Source organism: Pseudophryne corroboree, chromosome 9, assembly GCF_028390025.1.
Source record: "Pseudophryne corroboree isolate aPseCor3 chromosome 9, aPseCor3.hap2, whole genome shotgun sequence".
NCBI classification, from domain to species: domain Eukaryota; kingdom Metazoa; phylum Chordata; class Amphibia; order Anura; family Myobatrachidae; genus Pseudophryne; species Pseudophryne corroboree.
The window spans coordinates 238,539,746-238,567,392 of NC_086452.1; the positions used below are offsets into that span (position 1 = coordinate 238,539,746).

The window sequence follows — 27,647 nt, forward strand, 5'->3', positions numbered from 1 at the left end:
CAGTATATGGAACGGCATCTGATTGAATCAAGCCCTTCGTCTCTTTACATTACTAAAATTGTCTGTATTTCTTACAAAGTCACAGATATCTATCAGCGTGGAAGAGTGGGAAGACACAAAAGAAACCAAAGAGACCTCAGCAAACCGCAACAACCATCGAAATTCCACATCCAGCGACCAGTCAGATCACCCCTTACTGAGAAGAAAAAGCATGCAGTGGGCAAGAAGGTTAAGCAGAAAAGTTCCCAGACATTCTAACAAAACAGCAGAAAGGATAAGTCAGCAAAGGATGACATTATGCAGACGGTCAGAGAGACAAGAACTTGCAGAACTGGTTAAGAATAGAATGAAGCATTTGGGCCTTTCTACAGCAGATTATGGTATGTACAAAAATATATAACAAAATGCACCTAGCAAGTATGTGTACTGTTCATGACATTTAGGCGTATTAAGCAGACACTTAATCAATTATGCACTCTCTGAATAGATTTTCCTCCAAATGGGGGGAAAAAAATAAGGAGAATGTATCTTGCGATAACCTCTACTGATCATCATACCATAATATAAACTACACATCATCAAACGAGACTTGTTGTCCATGTAAAATCATAGTGAGAGCATAACACAAGAAAATGTAGCCATTAAGTAGGTTATCAAATTTACTGATAACACATAAACTAGATAGAAAGAAAAATGGCGGCACAGAAGATTGATCAGGCACATCAGCATGAGACCTATCATCATGAGACCTAAGTGGAATTTGATGTTAAAATGTATACTGTAGTATTGTGGGAAGGTAACGTTGAACTGTTGGTTTGGTATGGTATGAAGGAGCAGAAATAGAAGAAAATGGCAGCAGATGACTTTGAGAGAGATAATGTTGGACTGTGATAGTTAAATATAAAAAGTGTATTGATGACATGATATTAGAGAATATGAAAGAAAGGCCTATAGAAAACCGTATATATGTGTTTATATAGTAAGAAATATATTATCCCCCATTTTCCTGTCAATATACATATACTGTACAGCATGACATGTGCAGGAAAATTGATTCATTCAGAGATTGAACAGAGTGCACAATTTTGAGGAAATATAATCAAACTGATTTGTGTGATGGATAAAGCCTGAATATAACCCAGAGTTTATTTGACTGTCAGAAGAATTTATCAGCCAAGCACATGTGGGTATGTTAACCAAGAGATCAATTCTTGTAGTGTTAGGAGCAGTGTATAATGATAGGGATGCACATCTGCAATGAAATCCATTTCTATTCATGAAACAGCAATGGAGAAATGTGTAATATATTCTACAAAGCATTCTTATTGTAGCTGTCTTTTATCGCTCTGAGACGCAGCATTTCTCCTGTGAGTTTTAAAAGAAGATTGAAAGTGTTTCTTGTAAGAATCCATCACTGTGATGGACTGAGATACATAACCCTCATGGTTTACAAAAACAAACCCTTGCTGCGCTGCTTTCAAACTCAGTTTTTACCTCTCTGCTAGATCTGCTTTTAATTTACTGTTGCTCCATTTTGACTGATATTTAATAACCATTCACCAATTATACTTTAATAATACTTTACTATGTAATAGTTTCAAATTCTTTGCAACTTTGCAGTTTGATTTAAAGTAGCAATTCTTCAAAGGTAAAATCAGCTTGAGTTTGCCTTTGTAAAAAAATAAATTAAAAAAATGCAGATTTGAATCTTGCAGAATTTTTTTTCTTTCAGAAATACAGTAGTTAAATATTGTCATCTAGACAATTAAAAATGACAGTACAAACATTACATATATCTATAGCTCATATATAATTGCCCCCTTGTGGTCAGGGAAAATGCCACAAATTCCATGATTTGCTCATCTGTATAACCTTATTGTTCTGAGAATCTTGCACACTTATCAACATAATGAGCATACAGTATATTAACAATGTCCCATTGTGCATTTAGATCACATGTTCTCAAACTTGACCCTCAAGACACCAAACACTTCATGTTTTCCAGGTCTCCTCACAGAATCACAAGTCAAATAATGAGCACCACCTGTAGATGTTTTAAAATGTGCCAGGGGAATGTAGCGCTCAACCTCAGAGTGTTGTGTCGGGATATGGGGGGTAATTCCAAGTTGATCGCAGCAGGAAATTTTTTAGCAGTTGGGCAAAACCATGTGCACTGCAGGCGAGGCAGATATAACATGTGCAGAGAGAGTTAGATTTGGGTGTGGTGAGTTAAATCTGCAATCTAAATTGCAGTGTAAAAGTAAAGCAGCCAGTATTTACCCTGCACAGAAACAATATAACCCACCCAAATCTAACTCTCTCTGCAAATGTTATATCTGCCTCCCCTGCAGTGCACATGGTTTTGCCCAACTGCTAAAAAATTTCCTGCTGGAATTACCCCCATGGTGTTGACATTTATTGTAAATTAAATTATGTATTATGTAAATTATCACTTTTATTGGTTCTGCACAGTATCTGTATATGACAGTTGTCAAAAAGTAAAATAGATGACTAATTTGGAGACATCATGAAAACAATGGTGTATAAAATAACACTAAAGAAAAAGAAAGGAAAAAATGGAAGATAAAAATTAAAATAGGTAATAAATTGTTGAAAATGAAAATGGACTCAATATGGTGTATATCCTAATCACTAACATGCACTTTTATTTTTCATTTTTTCCTTTCGGTTTCTTTAATGTTATTTTATACACCACTGTTTTCATGATGTCTCCAAATTAGTCATCTATTTTACTTTTTGACAACTGTCATATACAGATACTGTGCAGAACCAATAAAAGGGATAATTTACATTTATACATAGTTTCATTTACAATAAATGTCAACATCATATCCAGAATCAACACTCTGAGGTTGAGCGCTACATTCCCCTGGCAAATTGTATCTTATAGGTTGGTCACCCCTAAGTACCCCCTGCGCTGGCACAATCCATATTCCTTGAATGTTTTAAAATGTGTCAGTGAGTAATTAATACACCTGTGCCCCTGCTGGGTGACCTGCAAAATGTGAACTGTGTGGGGTCCTGAGGACCAAGTTTGAGAACCCCTGATTTAGATGGATGCTAAAAGCACAGCAGTTGCATCTTTGGACACAGCTGCTCTGTGAAAATATGTAAAAGCAGCAGGAGACCGCAGGATGGCTGTGTAAGCATTCTGCCACTGGCATCAGCACGCTCACAAAACAAGGACTGACACTCCCTATTTTCTGTAATGCTCCACACCCAAATGGCATGCACTGCGAGTGATCTCACAGAATGAGGTATGCACATGTTCAGATCTCACACCATTGGAGATATATGTAAACCATCAGTTTTGCATATATGTCTGAATTATGCCCGATGTTAATTTAATAGATCATAACATGAAATTACTGCTATTATGACACTAAGACAGAGCAATTGGCATCAATATATCACAAGTCTTGCCTTTTGATTCAGCATGGACCATATAGAGAATATTACCATGGGGCCAAGTAATACAGTATGTGGAGGTTGTCACAAACTTTTACTGGCACTGAATGCAGCCACACAAAACAACAACAACATACTACAGGTATAGATACAGGTGACGATTCCCCCTTCATCTCTTTTTAAATAATTTTTTTTTACTTATTCGTGATGGATTGGTTGTAGGCTTCTTTGGTCAAATAATCCAGAATTCAGATGTTTGCCATACATAATATAGTACAGACAGTGAAACAACAATTAGGGGCTGATTGGCTGGGACTTTGTCTCTCTCCACTATATCTCTTTAGGGCTCGATACCTCTCACCCACAATTTGTTGCTTCAGAGAGCTGCATCATGTTTTGTCAAATTCTTGAACAGCTAAATTGTATTGGTAATACAGGTTGAGTATCCCTTATCCAAAATGCTTGGGACCAGAGGAATTTTGGATATCGGATTTTTCCATATTTTGGAATAATTGCATACCATAATGAGATATTATGGTGATAGGACCTAAATCTAAGCACAGAATGCATTTATGTTACATATACACCTTATACACCCAGCCTGAAGGTAATTTTAGCCAATATTTTTAATAACTTTTTGCATTCAACAAAGTGTGTGTACATTCACACAATTCATTTATGTTTCATATACACCTTATGCACACAGCCTGAAGGTCATTTAATACAATATTTTTAATAACTTTGAGTATTAAACAAAATTTGTGTACACTGAGCCATCAAAAAACAAAGGTTTCACTATCTCAGTCTCACTCAAAAAAGTCTGTATTTCGGAATATTCCGTATTTCGGAATATTTGGATATGGGATACTCAACCTGTATGGACTTGTCAATCTCACCTATAAGCACAATAATGTGCCCAAGCCGCGGTGCCCATTCAGGGGCAGAGCGAGGGAAGTGTTGGGGACCATTCTACAAAATAGCCCTAGAAGAGGTCATTTTGAGTAAGATTAGGTGTACTCAGGTGGATGATGGTCACAATGGTGTTCCAATCAGGCATCATCGATCCAGGCAGCAGGTGTCTTTTTTCTTCAGATGCATTCAGCATCATTACCATTATTTCATATCGCTCCTGCATCCAAAGATGCAGCAGTGATGCTAACTGCATCCATCTCTGAATCACCCCCAGTGTAGATAGCAAATACCAGTATGATGTATAGATTTGGACGTCTGTTTGTGCTCTATAGTGCCTTGACAGGAACTAATTAAGGATGATTTATATGAAACTGAATTTAAAGTGTTTTTATTCATAGTTTTAAAATATTGCTATGTAGTCATTCTCACCATCTTCAAGGTATGTTTCCTGCATCAATTTCATCTGAATTTGGCTGTGGCAGTGGTACATGGCAAGATGTTCAGCTCACTCTTATGTTATTGATGGTTCTTAGCACTATTGGCACATGAAGGAAATGAGGAGATTGGCATTGAGCCCATACCCCGTTGGCTGTTTTAATTAAACAAAGATGAGAAGGCTCATGAAGAGCTAATGGATAATGTGAAAAACATATTTTTGTAACTCAGGCTATAATAACACTGTCTACCAAAATCAGTTGCTTAACTGTACATACTTTTGTTAGTGTCAGGTATGTTATTGATGAGGCATTGAATGGGAGCAGTATTTGGAAGGCATGCTGTTCCTTGTAGTGCCAATGGGAGATCCTGGGGGTGGCTCCTGGGTAAGTTAGCTCTCTGTCTGGATGTGTTTTAGTAATAACCTTTATCATGAGGCCTACTGTAGACAAATTACATGGCCCTATGTGGGCACTGCTATTATGTAGTGTTAGGACTGCTGATATCGGAGAAGCCATGAAGTGGCTCAGCAGCTAAACATGTTTCTGCAAACATGTGTAAACTAATTCTCTGAATTTCTATTACCAGATAGGTTCAGGTATGGTTACAGGTAATTTTTAGTGTGCTGGGGGGATACCTAGGGGTGAGGATTTGCACCCTCCCCCCACCTCTGTATGTTATTGATGGTCCTTATAACTACTGGTACCAGGAGCGGCTCTTGCTGCAGGCAAGCAGGATTCTGAAGGGCGCTACACCGCCTGACCCTTCCAGCTCCCACATGCTGCCATACGGTGTGCCTGATATCATGGTGCACCGCACAGCATTATGGGAGTGGCCGCAGACGCTAGAGGTCCTAACCTCTAGTGTCTATGCAGCGCTGTGGGAGAGACGTCATGATGTCTTTCCCATAGATCCGAGCATCAGCAGAGACAGCAGCAGTGGTCGGGAGGCAGGAGCGGGGCTGGTGAGTATTTTTTTTATTATTATTATTTTTTTTTTGTAAGTGGCACAACTAGGGGCACTGCTACAGGGGGCACAACTACTGAGGGTACAGCTACAGGGGGCAAAACTACAGGGGGCACAACTCTACTGGAGGCACAGCTACAGGGAGTAAAACTACAAGGGGCACAACTCTACTGGGGGTACAGCTACAGGGGGAAAACTCTACAGGGGCACAACCATAGGGGCACAACTCTGCCAGGGGCAAATCTACTGGGGAAAAAGCTACAGGGGGCACAACTACAGGGGGAATAACTGTGGCCACACCCCTTCCCAATGAAGTCATGCCTCTATTTTTGGGGCGCGCACCTATGGCTTGCACTAACAATGTTTTGCCTGTCGGGAGGGGGGGCGCCAAAGGAAACTTTCGCCCTGTGCACCACAAGGTCAAGAACCGACCCTGACTGGTACATGAAGGAAATTAAGAGATTGGTGTTGAGCCCATACTCCATTGGCTGTTGTTAATTAAACAATGATAAGATTCTCAGGAGGAATTTAGGAATAATATCATTTTTTTTTTGTCATTTAGGCTATAACAACACTATCTTCTAGAATTAGTTACTTAACTAATTAATTGATAAGGTTGAGTATCATACATACTATATGAGCGATATTAAGGTCTTGAGTGCTTTTTTCACGTTTGTTTTAAAATTTGCAATGAGGATTATGCTGAAAAGGGTATACATCCATAAACTTACCATAGGGTATGAAAATGTATATTGTACATGTAAACTTGTGTGTCCTTATGCAAACAATGTCCTTTTTTAATTCAGTTAATATCCTGAAGGACGGGATCCCGGCGGTTTATATACCGACACCAGAATCCCAAAGGACACAATAAGCATGGCATCTAAATACCAACTGAGGTCAGGATCCCGGCGTCAAAATACTGATAGCCAGAATCCTGATCATTCTTCCAGCGGCATGCACTCACGTCCTGCCATAGGGGGTGGGAGGTTAAGTTTAGGCATTAGAAGGGAGGTTAGGGTGCAGGGACGGGAAGGGTATGATTAGGTACTGATTAGAAAGGGTCAGATTTAGGCACTTAGAAGGGGAGGTTAGGGTTAGGCACCAAGTGGGGAGGGTTAGGTTTAGGCACCCACAAGGGAGGGTTAGGATAGGGGGCAGAGGAGGATAAGGGTACTTTCCAGGTGGCTGCTAGGATTCTGATGGTCGGGATGCCACTGACGGTATTCTGACCGCTGGCATCCTGTCCATCGGGATATCATACAGAATACGTCCTTTCTGATGCAGGTTCCCCCAAGTGAATAGTCAGTACCACTTTTCTAAATAAATAGTTTATTGAAGATTTGCAGCAGGGCATTAATACAAAGGGGGAAATTCAATTGTTTTATTGCACCCGATCTCTCGTCTAAAGTGACAGGAGATCGCAGGGCGATATTCAATTGACCCCACTTATCGCGTGCAAAGCACCTAAACCTGACTAAACTAATGGGTGCGAGCATGAAAAGACCCGTTTGGGCACCCAAACAGGTCTCTTTATGTGCATTTTAGCACGCCAGCTCTGAGCAGGGCTGCCACCAGAAATTGTGGGGCCCGGGACTGACAAAATAGGCAGGGCCTCCCCCCCCCCCCCCCCCCCCCATACTTTTACAAAAAATATTTTAGGCAGGTAGAGCACATTTATACACATTACACTGCTAGAGCACATTACGCCAGGTAGAGCATGTTATACACATTACGCCAGGTAGAGCACCTTATACACATTACGCTGGCAGAGCACATTACGCCAGGTAGTGCACGTTATACACATTACGCCGGTAGAGCACAGTATACACATTACGACATAACAGCTACTCAGCCAGCCCCAGTTCCCCTTCTCCGAGTCACAACACACACAAACAACAATAATTACACAAACACACGCATGATACATGATAACACATTACATACTTACCCTTTATAAATCCATCCTCTCTACCACTCTCTCTGTGTCTCCTGTACTGAGCTCTTCAGTCCGGTGGCTCCTCTTTTCTCTCTTCACTGGTGCAGCTTGACGTCATGACGTCACGCCGCGCCGCATCCTAATATGAATATCTTTATTAAACAGCAAGCTGCTGCAGTGCAGCTTGCTTTCAAGGTCGTGGCAGCAGAGCCGTCTTAACAGCAGTGTAGGCCCCTGGGCACAGCAATGCACTGGGCCCCCTACCCATGCTCCAGCGGTAGGGGTGGGAGGAGCTATCAGCAGCAGCTTTGATGTCCCGCGGGCAGTAGGGGGTGTTCTATCTTCCGCTCAGCATGTAGGACCTGAAGCAGTGATTTCTGCTAATTACTCCTTTACTGCACAGATGGGGCTAAACTGTAGAAGGGGTCATTGTGCTGAATAAAGAAGCCCTGGTACATGACTTCTAGGGTGGTAGGGGGTGTTTAATACGTAGGGGAGGGGTGGCTAGTGGAGTGGGCTTAATATCATTTTACGGTGGGAGGGCAGCTTGCTTGACTGCAGAGAATCTCAAGGTCCTGAAAATATATTTCTTAGCTTTGAATGGAATAAAATACTAGAGAGTTCCACCTTTCAGGAGGTTCTGGGGACTTGGGGATCAGAGTTCAGCAGCCAGAGCAATTCACCAACGAAAATCTAAAACTGCATATTAGGCATGTGGAGCTGGAGCAGGGACCAGCTGCTTGAAGGCTGATATCTCTGGTTCTGGGCATAGTAGAAACAAGCTGCCAGTGTCCACTAAAAGGGGAGAGTCCCGGCTTTTGGCTTATACCCTTAGAAATACTCAAAGTCAGACAGAACCCGAAATATCTGGCTGGGAAGAGCAATTAACTATCTTGGATGGGGACCACTGCTTTCAAGTCAGATATCCCTGGTTCCCCAGGGCCGATTTTCAAAAATCTGGTACCCCTGGAAAGAGGGGACCCTCAGCTGTCAGCCTAGGGCCCTTATTCTCTTGGGGCCCTTGGGCAAGAGCCCATTGAGCCCATACGAAAAGATGGCCCTGGATGGCAGGGGGAGCGGGTGGAGCGGGCAGAGGGGGGCATGAGAAGGGGTGTCAGTCCCACTGGAGGTGGCCACAGCCACGCACAGTAACACAGGTGGCGGCCACCGGGATTATCGACGGCGGGCTGTTTGAGCAGCCTGGCCCCTCCACTCTCTGTTAGAGTGGCTGGGCCCGGGACAACTGTACACAGGGCACCTCCTTGATGGCTGCCCTGCCTCTGAGGGTAGCATGTTAAAATTAACTTCTCACGCCCATCTGCGGCAATATTTAAATAACTTCCGGTGGGTACTCGTGGGTGCCGAGTCCTGCGATAACATTTGAATCTGACCCAAAGTGTCTTGAGCATCTGGTACAGCAGGTGATAAACTGCATAAACCTTTTTCTTTGTTTCACGGGACTGCTGCCTGCTTCTTAGGACTGTTTATGCATATTTTTTTTCTGATGATCTTATTTCTAGAATCAGAATGAACACACTAGAAAAAGTGGTACTGACTATTCAATTGAGGGAACCTGTGCCAGAAAGGACATTATTTGCCTTTGGATTCTGTTGAAGAATTCCTGGAATTTTCTCCTATTTTCAAGGCAGCAAAAGCCACCAATTGTTTGGACCCAATTCCCCAAGCAGTTAGGGTGCAGGTCTCCATATTACTGTGTATGCTGAGTAAGGCAGAATGGACTTGGGAATATCCATGCAAATGCAGTCCAAGATTGTGACAAAGACAAAATCACACAGATACGCATATAGTATATGCCTGGCAGCAGCTAATATGCCTTGTTGATGCTTAGGGATTGATGCAAATACATACTGATGATGACAGCCCTAGATTGCACACTGACCTCTGAAGCTGATAGTGCTTTACTCATTGATCATATCTATATCAAATTACTTTTTGGACATGTAATAAGAAAACAAATGGCTACATTCATTTGTACACAAGAAGTAACATTATACTACTGTATAATAGTTTATGTGGTTTTTCTGTTTTTAAAAAAAGTAAAAAACAACTTGTGCTTATGAATTGATTAGATGTAGTATATTTGGGTGAAGAAAGCATGACATGAATGTGAAGCAAATGCTACTTGTGTATCTTGAGATGCACTCAACTCAGCATGTAGAAGTAAATACTGCATGCTATTTTTACATTAGTTGATTAGAGATATTTTTTAATATAAATGCATCAAGATTGTATCTTACTAATATTAAACTTAATTTATTAAATATGATAAGACTGTTTCTGTGATTCTTATCTGATCCAGTTAGCCTGGGTATTTGGTTTATCCATGCTACATTTCTCTACTATAAGTTATTACTTGGGTACGGATACCTGGGACTTAATTGTAATTAAGTTGGAAAATCAGAAACTTCCTACTTGGAGTGTGTTGCTCCTAAACCAACATCTGTGGTGACATTTATTGTTGTAATAATTTATGTAGACAGACAAGTTGGTTGTTTTTCGATTAACTCAGTGTCAGATCCATGTCACGCAGACTCAAGTGAGTGTTGATCTTGACATCAGTTAAAGATTGGAGTTTATTGGAAACGGGACCGTGACAGGTACACATATTATGCCTTGAGTTTTTTCAGAGAATTTTGAATTTTTTAGAAAATAACATCAGTCTTTTTACTTATTCTAACACGTCCATAAAAATGTAACCTGAATGGCTGAAGAAGTTTTTTTGATTGAAATTTCGAGAAAAGGGAATCAAATGTAAATGTGATTATTTTTTCATCTAATAAGCACCACAAAGAAATACTTTGTGGTATTTGTTTCGCCAATATCCCATCTTTCCAAAATACAGTAGTAAAAAGCGTGATTATATGTGCAGGTTTAAAAAAAATTATCTGCAAATTAATTGATTTTTTCAAATTAAATGAGGGACTCATTTTTTTATTTTGCACAAGATGGGGGAGAAATGGGATACAGATCACACCCATCTGTGAATTTTTTTTTATTTTTTTAACTTGGTATCGTCATCTGCATTTTTAAGCCATAGGCAGATGATGAGCCCAACTCATCCTCCACAGCAAAGGGATTAAGGCATAGAGACTGTGCATTTTGGGAGATACTCATGGTTTTGCAAACAACCGTAGAGCTTTTTGGACACTCAGAACAATTGTTCCAAGTCCTCTGATGTTATGGTTTTGAAGAATAATACACCTTTTGCCCCACATTTTGTATGGAAAACACCTTAATATGTGTGCATAAACAGAAGCAATGAAACATAAATGAAGCACCAACAAGCTGCATTTTAAACAGTCAAAACATTCAGGGTTGGTCCAAAGCTGATAACTGGCAGGACATCCAAGTAATATTTTTATTTTTGCCGACACGCAAAATCCTTTCATGAATTACAATCTTGAAATGTCTGCAAAAATTATAAGTATGGATTCGTATGTATATGGCAGTCAAATAGGTACATTTGAACAAGCGTAGGAAGTGAACCTTCTCTTTTTTTTTGTAATCAGAAAATTTCCCTTTAAAATGAGTTTTTGTGTTCAACGGTTAAACTTTTAGTCAATAGTATTGCCATTAAAATATAATTTTTATTTCTTTATTTCTTTATTGCAATGTGAGGGACCACAGTAGGAGAAATAAACTGCATCCTACGTTATTAAACCAGTAAAAAGTCTTTGTATTGGATTGCAAATAAAATAAGTAATTATGTGATAAATGTGGATGTCTTACCAGTACTATACTGTGCACACATTTCTTCCTAGAGTTATTTGTGGTAATGCTTTAGCCATTAAACCCTGCATTCTATGCTGAGCTGTGTCTCAGAGTGCTTGGTGCATGTAAAGCAAATGCTTTTTTATTTTTTTATTTTGCAATTCTTGAAATCTCTGTGCTACATTATTATGCACAGTCCATGACTGAACATTAAATTCCATGGATAGATTATTTTTTTATTGCACTTTCCCTCTCAATGAAAGCTTTAGGAATTAAAATAAATATTTATCTTTACATTTTTTTTCCAATTATAAACATTACTTAAGGGAATAAAATAATGTAACATTAGTTATGTTTATTGATGCTTTTTCACACATATTAATCAGCTTGTGAGTTTTATTTTATTTTTTACAGTTTTAAAATACAGATCTGACATCTCTTCATGTTTTACAATGACAGTGATAAAATAAATCTGTATTTTAAATCATAAACACTGAATCTCAATTTGAGAAAATGGGATTACTGATTTCAGGGGCATCAAGAGTGGAATTGGTGGATACAAGGTCTTTGTGGGAGTACAGGGTAGAGGAAACCATGCCCCCAATATAGTGAAGCAATGCCCCCTTTGCCCATACATTTGGCCAGGGCTCCCATAGTATTGAAATATTCAATGTCTTGGTAACCCAGTGTCTACAGTTAATGAACTTTGAAAAGGTAAAAAAGAATATTGGGGAAACTCTCTTAAATCAGTTACTAACTTCATCTGGACACTATTTTCTTGGTATTATGAGGTTCTTTTGACTCCATGGAGTCAATACAATTAACCACAAGTCCATTTGTGGCATGTGTAAGTGCAGCTGTATGCCATACTTACGGTAACACCAGACTCGCAGATTTTTGTTCTGGGCCTGCATACAAAAATTTGCAGATCTGGGATGATATTGGGCCAAGAGGGGGGCAAATTGTGGTGTCATTGCCAGTGTTTCTACACCATCACAATGGCAACTCACCCCATTTGCAGTTAATTGGATTACCCCTATGTTTTAAGTGCACCATCAAATCACTCCATATTAAAGTAATGTTTCTGTAACTAAAACATTAACATGTTACATGTGTGCTTTGTTTGCATTAGTGGTTTTTTAAGTTCTTATGTAGCATTTTGTATAGGTGGCCTTCCATTTGATAGGCATTATATTTCAGCACACTCTGTATCACAGAGCATATGAAATGATCTGCATAAATTGTGTATCCCCAGCTGTGCTAAACATATAATAAAGATTTGGATTAAGTGTTTTTTCAAAGCTGGAAAATTGCACACTTTCTAATGCCTATGTGACACATCCAGGGCCGACTCTACCATTAGGCAACTTTAGGTGTCTGCCAAGGGTAGCCGGCTCCTGAAGGGCACCACTGAATTCATCTACAGTAGGAATAAACTGAGGCATGACTCTGTATGCTGTCTCCTCCTTTTACACTACTCTGGATGCAACTGTGGGTCCAACCAGGTGCAACCACCGCTATCATGCTTTACCACATAGTGCCTTATAGTGCCTTAGCACTTCCCCTGTGCAAGTCATGTTAAGGCACATACTGTAGGATGCGGATGTAACTATGGCTCCCAAGGGGTGCCCCCAGAGCTGGATTAAGGGTATCGGAGCCCAGGGGACTTCTGACAGTGGGGCCCCTAATAAAGAGGCAGGAAGATTAATTATATATATATATATATATATATATATATATATTGGTAGATGCTCAATTAGCTTAGTGATATCATTCAGGTGCTCGAAAGGGAGGGGTATTTCTAAGCAAGAAAAAAAGCCATTTGTTTCCTCCAGCACCCTGAATGATAACCGTAACCAGATTTAAATTCCACATAATAATAATAGAATTCAGAGATCTTCGTTACACACATTTGCGCAAATGTGTGAATAAGCCCCAAAGCATATATATATATATATATATATGCAAAGAGAAGACTACGGCACTCCCAGTGTGATTTTTTTAAATGCTTTAGTGGTGAAAAATCATTGTGTATAAAGGCAACGTTTCGGTGCCCCTGCAGCACCGTTTTCAAGCATTACACGTGAGGCAAACAAATAGTGTGTGTGCTGACTACTTACCTAAATAGGCGTCTTCCATCCCGCTGTGCAGGAGCCGGGTTCCCAAGACACTTCCATGAGGTGCTGATTCCCCCCTGTCACTGCTGGTGACATCAAGCATGTCCGGCCCCCGTTGGCATGGAGATGCGGTACGCGTATCCTGGCAACCCAGGCACCTGTGCCCTGTTGTCTCCCCGGCTCCCTCACTGCGGTCTGTGGAAATATAAGCAATCGGGGACATTGTGCTGTGATACACAATAATGCTGCAGACATATACTTGCTACAGAAATATGGTATAGTGCACAATACTTAATATGTGCCCTGATGTAAACATGCTATAACACACATCGAATGTGACTGTTCACAACCTCCGTTGCTATAAATGACTAAGAATAATTCTGACCCTATTATAAAACATGTATATATACACAATTTATTGCCGATGGAAAAGTCTGCTGGAAATCCTCATGAGGAAGACTACTAAAAATCCTCATAAAAAAGTGTACCAATTCTGACGTTCGTTTAGCCCATTGGGAAACACTGTGTTCAAGATAGGAATCCACTTTGTTTCACAACGTAGGAGCCGCCCATGTCTCAGTGACACCGGAACGTGGTCAATTAACATATGTTTTAAAGTCGCTAGGGGATGTTTCACTTGTAAAAAATGCCTAGCCACTGGTTGCTCTGAGGAGCCACTTGCTAATGCTTTGCAGATTGATGAGTGATGTAGAGCCATCCTTTCCAGCACCGTTCTTATGGTTTTGCCCACATAATAAAGATTACATGGGCATATGATGACATATACCACATATGTAGATAGACAAGACAGCACATGATTGATGCGGAATGTCCGTGCAGATGTGGAATGTTTAAAAGTTAACCCTGTTAACATGTGTGAGCACGTAGTGCACTTAGGGCATTTGTAACAACCTGATGTCTTCGTTAAGAAGTGTCTCCAGTGTATGTTTTTGAAAACCTGTAATATCAGTATGTACAACTGCATCCCTAATATTCCGGGCCCGGGTGTAGCAGGCCATTGATCTTTTTTTCATAAGGCCTCGCAGGGTCTCATCAGTTGTGATAATTGGCCACAGAGCTGTACTCACCCGTTGGATTATTTGACTTGAAGTACTAAATTCCATTTTCCATGGAATTATATTTTCATTAGTTTTCCTTGTAGGTTGTAGTAATCTTCTCTCCCCATTGAGAGCACTTCTTCTTTTTGTTGTCTCAATAACGTCAGGTTGTAGCCTCTAGTGACAAAACGATCAATCACTTTGTCGATATCAGAGGATGCTGTAATCTGATCACTTGCTATTCTCGCCACCCTCATCATCTGTGATTTAGACAAATCTCTTTTTAGTGGTTTTTGGGTGGTGGCTAGATCCCAATAATAATAATGTGTTCCGGTCAGTTGGTTTGGAGAACATCTGGGTATGTAATTGACAGTTTTCAATGGTCACTTGCACATCTAAATAGTGAATGGTTTTGTCACTGAATTGGGATGTAACTTTAATAGATGAATCTCTATTGTTAATCTCCTGGATCATTTGCAATAGCTTGGACTCTTCCCCTGTCCATATGATAAATAGGTCATCTATATAACTCATATAACATTAGATGACCTGTGCATAATCCCCTTTATCAAAAAACATCTGTTGTTCCTCTCGAAACATGAAAATGTTCGCGTATCTCGGAGCGACATTACTTCCCATAGCACAGCCTCTGAGTTGTTTATAGAAGTGTCCATTATATAAAAAATAGTTCCTAGTCAACGTTAGTTCCAGAAGTTGCATGAATAAATTGATGTCCAGGTCTTTGATGTTTTGTTGTACATAGAAAGATCTCATAGCTGTTAGGCCCAGTGAATGGGGGATCGAAGTATATAGGCTGTTGATGTTCATGGAGTATAGAGCCAGGAGAGATGGTGGGAAAAGCTAGAAGTCGATTCAGGAAGTCAGTCGTATTTTTTACATAATATTGTTGTTGTTTTATATAAGGTTGCAAGATAATATCTAGATCTACAGCAAAAGGTTGATACAAGGATTCCCTTCGCCAATATTATTGGTCGCCCTGGTGGGCTTATTGCATCCTTGTGAATTTTTGGGACTGTGTATAAAATTGGAGTCACTGGATGTTGACAGCTTTTCCTCCAAAAGTCCCTCATCTTTCGCTTCCATGAGAACATCTAATGGCTCTACTTGATACTCTGCAGTTGGATCCTTCATTAATATTTGATATACTTCCTCGACTGCCAGCTGTTTCTCTATTTCGCTCATGTAATCCACTACGTTTTGGATTACAATAGTGCCCCCCTTGTCAGCGGGGCGCATCACAATGTCCCGATATCCAGATGCATTTTTTAAAGCTTGTCTTTCAGCACGACTGAGATTAAAATGTGTAACAGGCTTAGCTTGGACAAATTTATTCACTGAGTAATCCATCAAATGTGTATACGTTTTAATTGATTCATTACTGGAATTAGGGTCAAACGTTGAACGACTCCTTTTTAAAAGAAATTTCTATGCTGGTGTATCAATGAGTTGTTGTTCCGAGTTCTGATGAAATTCCTGTAATCTCAATTTTCTTGAGAAGCGATGAAGTTCGATGTTCCATTGTAAATCGTTATGGGGATTTGTCGGTACAAATGATAACCCACATTTCAGGACTTGTTCTTCAAGCTCAGTGAGTACTCTGGAGGATAGGTTGTATATTTTGGGAGGCTACTCCTTTTCTGCCTCTCGTTTTGACCCCCCGGCGGGTAGCTTTGTTTTTAATGGTTGGTCTTCTATTGCATTGGGGCATACCCCTAAAGGGGCTGATGGACCTTCTAATGGATCATCCGAGTCAAGGGTAGCGAATTCACTGTCGCTATTAGAAGTGGGGGCGTCAAAAATAGGGACAGCACTCAATGGATTTTGTAAGTAGAAAAATAGTATGTTTAATAATTAGATAGTATCCATCAACATTTTGGTGTGTGATTAGGTGTCATAATGTATTTTTTATATTTGTTTTTCATCCTGAATACAGTGTATGACACACCAAAACATTGATGGATACTATGTGATTATTAAAAATACTATTTTTCTACTTACAAAATCCTTTGATTGACATCCATATTTTTGGATACATGGCTGCAGTTTTACTGTAGTGGACTTGGACACCGGGGTATTAACATTTGGATTTACTGAGTGCTGGAGCTGTACAATATATACATATATATATATATATATATATATATATATAGTAGGCTGCCTACTTCACACGCTATTGGGCAGCTGATCCGTCGCTCAGCTGCCCTGTAATAATATGCATCCCCAGTGTTACGGCAGCCAGGAAGTGCAGCAGGGACTGGGGAGCTGGGAGCGCATCTCAGATAGGAACGGCGAGTGGCCCTTTTAAAAAGGGAGGCCGGGGTACTTATCCCCAGGCCCCCCCCCCCTTAGTCCAGCTCTGGGCGCCCCTACAGTTGCTCCATATAGCCTTGATGCATGCCCCTGGATCCCGACTATCCAGCAGCAAGCAGCACCTGACTGCATGTCTGCACCCACCCAGCAGCAGTACTGTAATGCTGCTGCTGCTTGTAAAAGGAATCATGCCAATTCCTAGGGAAAACAAGGAAATAGCTTTTAGGTAAGTAGCCCATGGGGGTTCTGTGGGACTGCAGACAGTTCAGATATTGCAGGCCGATGGGTGGTTTGTACTTGTAAACAGCATAATAGGGGAGAAAAACAGGCACTGGGTCACTATACAGTACACATGAAGGAGGGGGTTCAGTAATGAACTATATATATATATATATATAATATATATATATATATATACACACACACACACACACACACACACACACACACACACTAGTGATTTGCACCGGAAATTTTTCGGGTTTTGGTTTTGGATTCGGTTCCGCGCCCGTGTTTTGGATTCGGACGCGTTTTGGCAAAACCTCCCTGAAATTTTTTTGTCGGATTCGGGTGTGTTTTGGATTCAGGTGTTTTTTTACAAAAAACCCTCAAAAACAGCTTAAATCATAGAATTTGGGGGTTATTTTGATCCCATAGTATTATTAACCTCAATTACCATAATTTACACTCATTTCCTGTCTATTCTGAACACCTCACAATATTATTTTTAGTCCTAAAATTTGCACCGAGGTCGCTGGATGACTAAGCTAAGCGACCCAAGTAGCCGACACAAACACCTGGCCCATCTAGGAGTGGCACTGCAGTGTCAGACAGGAAGGCACTTCAAAAAATAGTCCCCAAACAGCACATTATGCTAAGAAAAAGAGAGGTGCAATGAGGTAGCTGTGTGACTAAGCTAAGCGACCCAAATGGCCGACACAAACACCTGGCCCATATAGGAGTGGCACTGCAGTGTCAGGCAGGATGGCACCTCAAAAAAATAGTCCCCAAACAGCACATGATGCAAAGAAAAAAAGAGGCGCAATGAGGTAGCTGTGTGACTAAGCTAAGCGACCCAAGTGGCCAACACAAACACCTGGCCCATCTAGGAGTGGCACTGCAGTGTCAGACAGGATGGCACTTCAAAAAATAGTCCCCAAACAGCACATGATGCAAAGAAAAAAAAGAGGTGCACCAAGGTCGCTGTATGGCTAAGCTAAGTGACCCAAGTGGCTGACACAAACACCTGGCCCATCTAGGAGTGGCACTGCATTGTCAGACAGGATGGCAGATTTAAAAAATAGTCCCCAAACAGCACATGATGCAAAGAAAAAAAAGAGGTGCCTGACTTAAACAAACCACCTCACCATCAGAATCCTCCTTGTCAATTTCCTCCCCAGCACCAGCAACACCCATATCCTCATCCTGGTGTACTTCAACAGTGACATCTTCAATTTGACTATCAGGAACTGGACTGCGGGTGCTTCTTCCAGCACTTGCAGGGCATGCAAATGGTGGAAGGCGCAACCTCTTCCCGTCCAGTGTTGGGAAGGTCAGGCATCACAAACGACACAATTGGACTCTCCTTGGGGATTTGTGATTTAGAAGAACGCACAGTTCTTTGCTGTGCTTTTGCCATCTTAACTCTTTTAAGTTTTCTAGCAGGAGGATGAGTGCTTCCATCCTCATGTGAAGCTGAACCACTAGCCATGAACATAGGCCAGGGCCTCAGCCGTTCCTTGCCACTCCGTGTCGTAAATGGCACATTGGCAAGTTTACGCTTCTCCTCAGACGATTTTGATTTAGATTTTTGGGTCATTTTACTGAGCTTTATTTTTTTGGATTTTACATGCTCTCTACTATGACATTAGGCATCGGCCTTGGCAGACGACGTTGATGGCATTTCATCGTCTCGGCCATGACTAGTGGCAGCAGCTTCAGCACGAGGTGGAAGTGGATCTTGATCTTTCCCTATTTTACCCTCCACATTTTTGTTCTCCATTTTTTAATGTGTGGAATTATATGCCAGTAATCTATCAATAGCAATGGCCTACTACTATATATACTGCGCACAACTGAAATGCACCACAGGTATGGATGGATAGTATACTTGACGACACAGAGGTAGGTAGAGCAGTGGCCTTCTGTACCGTACTGCTATATAGTATATACTGGTGGCCAGCAAACTGTGCAAAACTCAAATGCACCACAGGTATGGATGGATAGTATACTTGATGACACAGAGGTAGGTAGAGCAGTGGACTACTGTACCGTACTGCTATATATATAGTTATACTGGTGGTCAGCAAACTGTGCACAACTGAAATGCGCCACAGGTATGGATGGATAGTATACTTGATGACACAGAGGTAGGTAGAGCAGTGGCCTTCTGTACCGTACTGCTATATAGTATATACTGGTGGTCAGCAAACTGTGCAAAACTGAAATGCACCACAGGTATGGATGGATAGTATACTTGACGACACAGAGGTAGGTAGAGCAGTGGACTACTGTACCATACTGCTATATATATAGTTATACTGGTGGTCAGCAAACTGTGCAAAACTGAAATGCACCACAGGTATGGATGGATAGTATACTTGACGACACAGAGGTTAGTAGAGCAGAGGACTACTGTACCGTACTGCTATATATATAGTTATACTTGTGGTCAGCAAAGTTCTGCTCTGTCCTCCTACTAGTATATATATATATATATATATATATATATATATACTACAATGCAGCACAGATATGGAGCGTTTTTTAGGCAGAGAACGTATAATACTGGTGGTCACTGGTCACTGGTCAGCAAAACTTTGCACTGTCCTCCTACTATATAATACTGCTGGTCCCCAGTACCCACAATAAAGCAATTAGCACACTGAGCACAGATATTTGCAGCACACTGAGCACAGTCAGATATGCAGCGTTTTTCAGGCAGAGAACGTAGATATTTGCACTTGCAGCATACTGAGCACAGATATTTACAGCACACTGAGCACAGATATTTGCAGCACAATTTGCAGCCCAGTGAACATAGAAACTGAGAGGACGCCAGCCACGTCCTCTCACGATCATCTCCAATGCACGAGTGAAAAATGGCGGCGACACGCGGCTCCGTATATAGAATACGAAACTCGAGAGAATCCAACCGCAGGATGATGATGTTCGGGCGCACTCGGGTTAACCGAGCAAGGCGGGAGGATCCGAGTTGCTCGGACCCGTGCAAAAAAAGGTGAAGTTCGGGCGGGTTCGGATCCCGAGGATCCGAACCCGCTCATCACTAATATACACTAGGTGATTCATCTCTCCCTACAGGCGCTCTTCACACCATCGTAAGGGGCTATGCCTCCTCAACCCTTGCACACCATTGTGGCATGCAATATTTTTATTATATGGAGTTTTACCTCCAATCATAATTGTGTGAGTAGTTAAATATTGCATGGACAAAGGGCATGCAATGGTTAAGGGGTCGTAGCCCCTTGTAACGGCATGAACAGCGCACGCAGGGCCTGATGAATCACCTAGTAGTTGCTGTGGTTGGAGAGTAGCGGGTGCAGGGGAGACGTGGATGGGGGAAGGGGTCCAGGGGAGATGTGGGTGGGGGAGGGGTGGTTTGCGGGGGTTCTGCGGGTGGAGGAGGGGTTGGTGCGGTGGTGCCATGGGTGGGGGAGGGGGTCTGGAGCCACCGAGGGTGGGGGAGGAGTGGTTGCGGGGGTGCCGCGGGTGGGGGAGGGTCGGGTGTGGTGTGCCACGGATGGGCTCCGGAGGTACTGCGAGTGGTCGAGGGTTGGGTAATGCTTCTCCTGCTTCTCCTCCTGAAAGCAGCTAAGCTGCTGTCCTCCGTTTGGCAGTGGCTCTCCCAGAGACTCGCACAGTAGCCAAGCAGCCAGTCACTATTGTTAGCGCCAGTGTCCCAACGTGCCGCATTACAGGGAAGAAGATGCACTCAATGAACTACAGCACCCAGCAGCCCTTAGCACCGGCGCTAAGGGCTACTGGGAGCTATAGTTTATTTAGTGCGTCTACTTACCTGTAATGTGGCGCGTTGGGACACCGGCGCTAACAATAGTGACTGGCTGGCAGAAATGACTGGCTAAATCAATGTAAAACGCGAGTGCTGTGCAGTGTCAGCGACACCCATTGCACTGCACTGCACAGCACTGTCATCTTTTACATTGATTCAGCATCTAGACATTTCCCTCCATGATATCACCCACTCTATCTGTTATATTAGCCATCTCAGGGTTTCCAGGCCGGCAGCCCAGGTGCTGTGTTGCGGAGTCAGGGCCTCTGGGGATCTGGGTGGCTTCGGGGCTCAGAGAGTATGCGGTGCAGGGAGGGCTATGAAAGCCTTCCACTGCGCTGCTTTCATACACATCTATGCAGGTGGCCGCAGCAGCTTTTTTTCCACCTGCACCACGGCTAGGGAGTGGGGATTGTTGATGCCGGAGAGGGCAGGCGGACTGGCAGCAGGACATAGGATGCTGCAGTAAAAGGATTTTTTCCCCTATCTACAGCACAGAGACTTGCTGCAGATGCAGTGGCATACCCCCCGACTGTACCTTTTTGGCTCTCCAAACTTCCAGTGAAAGTACTGGAAAAGGGCCGGGGCCATGCCACTTTACCCGTTGCCATGCCCCCTTTTGGAATTTGTACCGATTTTTATGTGTAAATTGTTGGAGGGTATGTTGCTGCAGATGCAGTGGGCCTATTTTGGGTGTGGACCTGGAGCTGCAGCTCCATTAGCCCTATTATTAATCTTGCTCTGGGAACACACATCAGCCAAAGGGCATAGGCTTCCATTGGATGTAACCTGTTTGGGAGGGCATTTCTTGCCCAATCAGCTGTGGACTGGGTGTGATAGACCTGCTGCTAACCAGCATTATACACACAAGCACAGAGTCACAGATCTGGGCTATTATATAGGATATATATATATATATATATTTTTTTTATATATATATATATATACTGTGTATATATATATATATATATATATATATTGGTAGATGCTCAATTAGCTTAGTGATATCATTCAGGTGCTCGAAAGGGAGGGGTATTTCTAAGCAAGAAAAAAAGCCATTTGTTTCCCCCAGCACCCTGAATGATAACCGTAACCAGATTTAAATTCCACATAATAATAATAGAATTCAGAGATCTTCATTACACACATTTGCGCAAATGTGTGAATAAGCCCCAAAGCAGCATCAAGGCGTCTCTGTATATTTGGGGTCCCTAGCGCTATATCTAGGTGCAGGGTGTGGCACCCCAAAACACCAGCATAAGCCATAAAGCCTAGCGTAGCATACCAGTGAAAAAACTATAGTGTTAATAAATTAGTATTTAGGAAGCCGAAGCTATAGAGAATGTGATACAAAAATGAAATGCAATTAAAATAGAGAAATGGTGTTAAAAAATTAATAAGTGAAAAGTGTTAATAGAATGTAAGGGTATGCCACACTAAGGCCATCAAGCTCAGCCAGTCCAGAGGCACCACACCTCACACCTCCATTACCCCAATCTGGGTCTAAGATTAACCAGCAAGGAGCCACATGATAATGGCTCCTTACTACAAAATGTCTAAGCTAAGAGCTACCTACCTTGGAGCAACCCCATAATGCTCCATGTGGCATGTCAGGGCCTGCACCTCCTCCTAATGCAGGAACGTCTCTGCCTCTCACAACAAACACCCTGCACCTAGATATAGCGCTAGGGACAAATGGCTTTTTTTCTTGCTTAGAAATACCCCTCCCTTTCGAGCACCTGAATGATATCGCTAAGCTAATTGAGCATCTACCAATATATATGTTTGTTGTGAGAGGCAGAGAGGTTCCTGCATTAGGAGGAGGTGCAGGCCCTGACATGCCACATGGAGCATTATGGGGTTGCTCCAAGGTAGGTAGCTCTTAGCTTAGACATTTTGTAGTAAGGAGCCATTATCATGTGGCTCCTTGCTGGTTAATCTTAGACCAAGATTGGGGTAATGGAGGTGTGAGGTGTGGTGCCTCAGGACTGGCTGAGCTGGATGGCCTTAGTGTGGCATACCCTTACATTCTATTAACACTTTTCACTTATTAATTTTTTAACACCATTTCTCTATTTTAATTGCATTTCATTTTTGTATCACTTTCTCTATAGCTTCGGCTTCCTAAATACTAATTTATTAACACTATAGTTTTTTCACTGGTATGCTACGCTGGGCTTTCTGGCTTATGCTGGTGTTTTGGGGTGCCACACCCTGCACCTAGATATAGCGCTAGGGACCCCAAATATAAAGAGAGACGCCTTGATGCGGCTTTGGGGCTTATTCACACATTTGCGCAAATATGTGTAATGAAGATCTCTGAATTCTATTATTATGTGGAATTTAAATCTGGTTACGGTTATCATTCAGGGTGCTGGGGGAAACAAATGGCTTTTTTCTTATATATGTATATATATATATATATATATATATATATGTGTGTGTGTGTACCAGGGAAGCTATCAGCGCCACAGGTGCAGTATTCAAAATATCAACACTAGTAATGGAACCCCCACAGTGAGATCATTAAAAAATATAAATATATATTAAAAGATATCTGCCTATTAGACACTCCCCTCTAGATTTGGGGCGTCAGCCTGTTACCTCAAATAGAATTAGGCACTGGTATAGGTGCCTGTGGTGAACACTTGTGAACAAAGGATGAGGTAATAAAGGCGACCGCTGGTGTCAATCAGATGCAGAGGATAGGTAGTTGCAATAAAATTTTAAATTTATTTAAACTGTGGTGCACTAAAACAAAAATAGAGTAAAAAAGTGGAATTTTGTACAGTAAAAATAATAAGCACAGGGAGGTAAATAAAAATGCTTAAAAAATTACAATTGACATAAAAATTGGTACATGGGACATAAAAATACATAGGATTAAAAGAGTCAAAAACAAAAATATAAAGTTCAAAAGAAAGGAGTAAGATAGCTTAACTTAGTAGTTGAGGTATAGATCAAAGCAGCACCCAACGCGTTTCGTCCTGTCTGGACCTCATCCTTTGTTCACATATATATATACGGATTAACTACCGCGATCACTGTATCCGCGCATGCGCGAGCTACGAGGCCAGGCTCACGTGCGCGGTTACTGACGTCACGGCGCATGTGCGATCCGAGCGATCGGACGCACGTGCACACAGTAGTCAAAGTACACAATCCCAGCAAACAGCGTGAGAATACCAGAACTCCCGCGCATGCGCGGGAGTGATTTCCGGATGCAACCTGGCACACAATCCTCTTTCCAGTCCTCTTACTCCCTTTAAGGTGGGCTGAGAGTGCATGGCTTACCAATACTGACCCCTGACGAAGTCCCGTTATTTGTTAAGGGACGAAACGCGTTGGGCACATGACCTCTGGTTCTCCACTATGCTGAGAGACATTCAGATAAGCCTATCTATATTTTAAGCATTGTTCGAGTTGAATCTTACTGTTTTTGTCCTGTTTTTGTCCTGTTGTGTGTAATAAATATTTAAATCTTACGATATTACACCATCAGAAGCTTTATTTCCCTTTGGGGAGATCTTTTTTTGGTTTTAAGGTCTTGTTCAAGGAACGACTGAGAGGAATCCACCAAGATCCTAATTCTTATAAGGAAGTGTGAGTGGTACCTCATATATCCTAGATCTAATTCTCTCTACTGGTGAATTAATTTTTACCCTACACTGGCACTTAGAATACTTCCAGTTTTTGCACGTAAGCACATAAGCACTTTTCTATGCATGTAAGCACTAAGTCACTTTATTGTAAAAGTGTACTTTATTCATACATGGTTTCCATCCTCCAATTATGTGATGATCTGAAAAACCTCTGAGTATTACGAGGATGAAGGAGGCTATTGAGGAAGACCACCTGTAAAAGATACCTTTACAAGCTGATCGTAATTTTTTGTTCGGTACGCAAATTTGTTTGTCATTATTTGGATAAAGTCCGTCACATGATTGGCTTTTAACCTGAACACTGAAGGCGCAATTGGTTTACCACTATATATATATATATATATATATATATAGTCACTGTGGTCCCTAGGGAGGGTTGGCCCACTCCCAAGTAATAAAAGTACCAAGCATCACTCTGGGGACTTGATGCAAAAGTAACAAAGTTTAGTGAAAAATCACATGTCAAAAAGGCATAGCTTTGCCAACATTTCAGCGCCGCGCAGGGTGCTTTTGTCAAGGCTGTATGCTGTGAAAGAAAAGAACAAACCCACACAGTGCCACACATCTTACCTTTATTATGTGTCCAAACACCAATACGACCGCAGCGCCGGACAGCGGGAGCTGACGTTGGGCCGGGCTTCCGGTGAGTTCCTGATTGCAGTTGCCATGAAATTACATTATCCGGTAACCACGGTAACCTCGAGCGTCCCGGCCACCCCTGGTAACCCGCTGGAGTTGACGGAATACAGTGCAAGAAAGTGATAATCAAAAAGCAAAAAGCATCGTGCCAAAGTGTAGCTGGCCATAAGCAAATATCCTTATTAATGCGTGAATATTAAATATCCTTATTAATGATGCTAAAATCGTGAGTGATCCCACCCAAGTGAACATTATTGAACAACCCTTATGCGTGATATGCCTAAAGTGATATGGCCAGGGCACCTATGCTGAAATAAGGTTGAAAAATTTAAAAGCTTAAAAGAGGTTAAAAAGTATGGGGTTAATTCCAAGTTGATTGCAGCAGGATTTTTCATAGCAATTGGGCAAAACCATGTGCACTGCAGGGGAGGCAGATATAACATGTGCAGAGAGAGTTAGATTTGGGTGGGTTATTTTATTTCTGTGCAGGGTAAATACTGGCTGCTTTATTTTTACACTGCAATTTAGATTGCAGATTGAACTCACCACACCCAAATCTAACTCTCTCTGCACATGTTATATCTGCCTCCCCTGCAGTGCACATGGTTTTGCCCAATTGCTAACAAAAATCCTGCTGCGATCAACTTGGAATTACCCCCATGTGCGATTATTGGCAGGCATGCAGACAAGACAGCTAAAGCAAATAAGTAATTAAGAAGGGCGTTATGTTATAGACAAGGTAAATGCCCGTAATGTTGGAGTAAAGACAATGGGTTAGAAGTAACACAATTGGCTGACCCTGACCTTACATAATGTGGCCAGTGCACGTAATGTCTACTGAAGAAAGGAGGTGCTGCGTGATGTTAGAGTCCACGTGACCCTACCAAGGAGCAAAGAATAAACCAACAAATACTGATAATGTTATAGGAACACACTCCAAGCAATGTGTTCATTGAGTCCATCAGGTGCTAATGCTGATAGACGATGGATCCATTCGATCTCTCTTTGTGATAGCATCCTGGACCAATCACCTCCTCGGTTATGTGGGGGAATATGGTGGACAATCATGTACCGTAACTGTTGTAACCGGTGCTGTGCATTCTTAAAGTGTCGGGCGACCGGCTGGTCGTTTGATTTCTCCTCCAACGCTGCCTTAATGGCTGATCGATGAAGAGCCATCCTTTCCTGAAAGGTCCAAATAGTTTGTCCCACGTAGACCAAGCCACACGGGCACGTGATGACGTATATGATGTACTGAGATGTACATGTAACGTGATGTTTAATTTTAAAAGTTTGTTTCATTTTTGGATGTTGAAAGGTTGAGCCCGTGTCCATGAATTTGCATGTTGTGCAGGAAAGGCAGCGCTGGCATCCGGCAGCGCCTGCGTGGCGCTGAAACGTTGGCAAAGCTATGCCTTTTTGACATGTGATTTTTCACTAAACTTTGTTACTTTTGCATCAAGTCCCCAGAGTGCCGCCTGGTTCTTTTATTACTTGGGAGTGGGCCAACCCTCCCTAGGGACCACAGTGACTGTACAATTTGTTTAGGAGGGCACCAGGGCAGTTGATTCACTTATTACGGAGTGCCGACCAATTTGAGTCTTTATATATATATACATATGTAAAATAAACATAATTCCCAAGTGCGCTATATTGATTGAAAATTATTATCATAAATTCTTCCAGGGTATAAACTGCAGATTGGAGAATGATTGCTGTTTTTTCTGAGGTCCTAAAAAGGATATTCCCTCACTAAAAAGTCACCCAAAAGAGGCCTGAGGTCAATTAGTACCAATTTGTGATTTATTAACACGTTTTCATACAAAATATAAAATTGTACAAAGATAACATTTATGAATCAATAAGAATTATCCAGAATGTGATTGTGGTATATTAGATCCCTCCCTCACAGACCCCTATCAGTCATAAGTGTGTAATCCAACCTGTGAAGATTCTCCCTTTTGAGCTCACACCTTACTAAACTGAGGGAGGATCTAATATACCACCATCACATTCTGGATCATTCTTAGTTTTAGGACCTCAGCAAAAACAGCAGTCATTCTACAATCTGCAGTCTATGCCCGTGTGGGCTTTTCTGGTAGAATTTATGAAAATAATTTTCAACTAATATAGTGCACTTGGAAATTATGTTTTATTTAATGTATATTTAAGATTTGTCAACAGAGATCTCTCCTGTAGTTCTGCTCTTGTTTGGGCGCAAGATAAGGATACTGTGATTTATATATATAAAACGGTGCTCGGCACCGAAACGTCGGCTTTATATGGCAATTTAATGATGGACCCGATCCAATAAACAGCACCTTTATTATTATTATTCACGAGTGCCGCAGTCTTTCTACCTGCTCTACAATACTTTACTGAAGGCACCGTACAAAA

General features: G+C 41.7%; 1 protein-coding gene across 2 annotated transcripts in view; it reads left to right on the forward strand.

Annotated features, from left to right (window-relative positions):
• The window catches only part of LOC134957937 (potassium channel subfamily T member 2), a 1,656,739-nt gene that overhangs the window by 1,588,063 nt on the left and 41,029 nt on the right, over window positions 1-27,647 (forward strand). For both annotated transcript variants that reach the window (XM_063940188.1, XM_063940189.1), the window contains one exon: window positions 80-380. In XM_063940188.1, coding sequence (XP_063796258.1) covers window positions 80-380 — 301 coding nt within the window. The remainder of the gene's footprint in view (window positions 1-79; window positions 381-27,647) is intronic.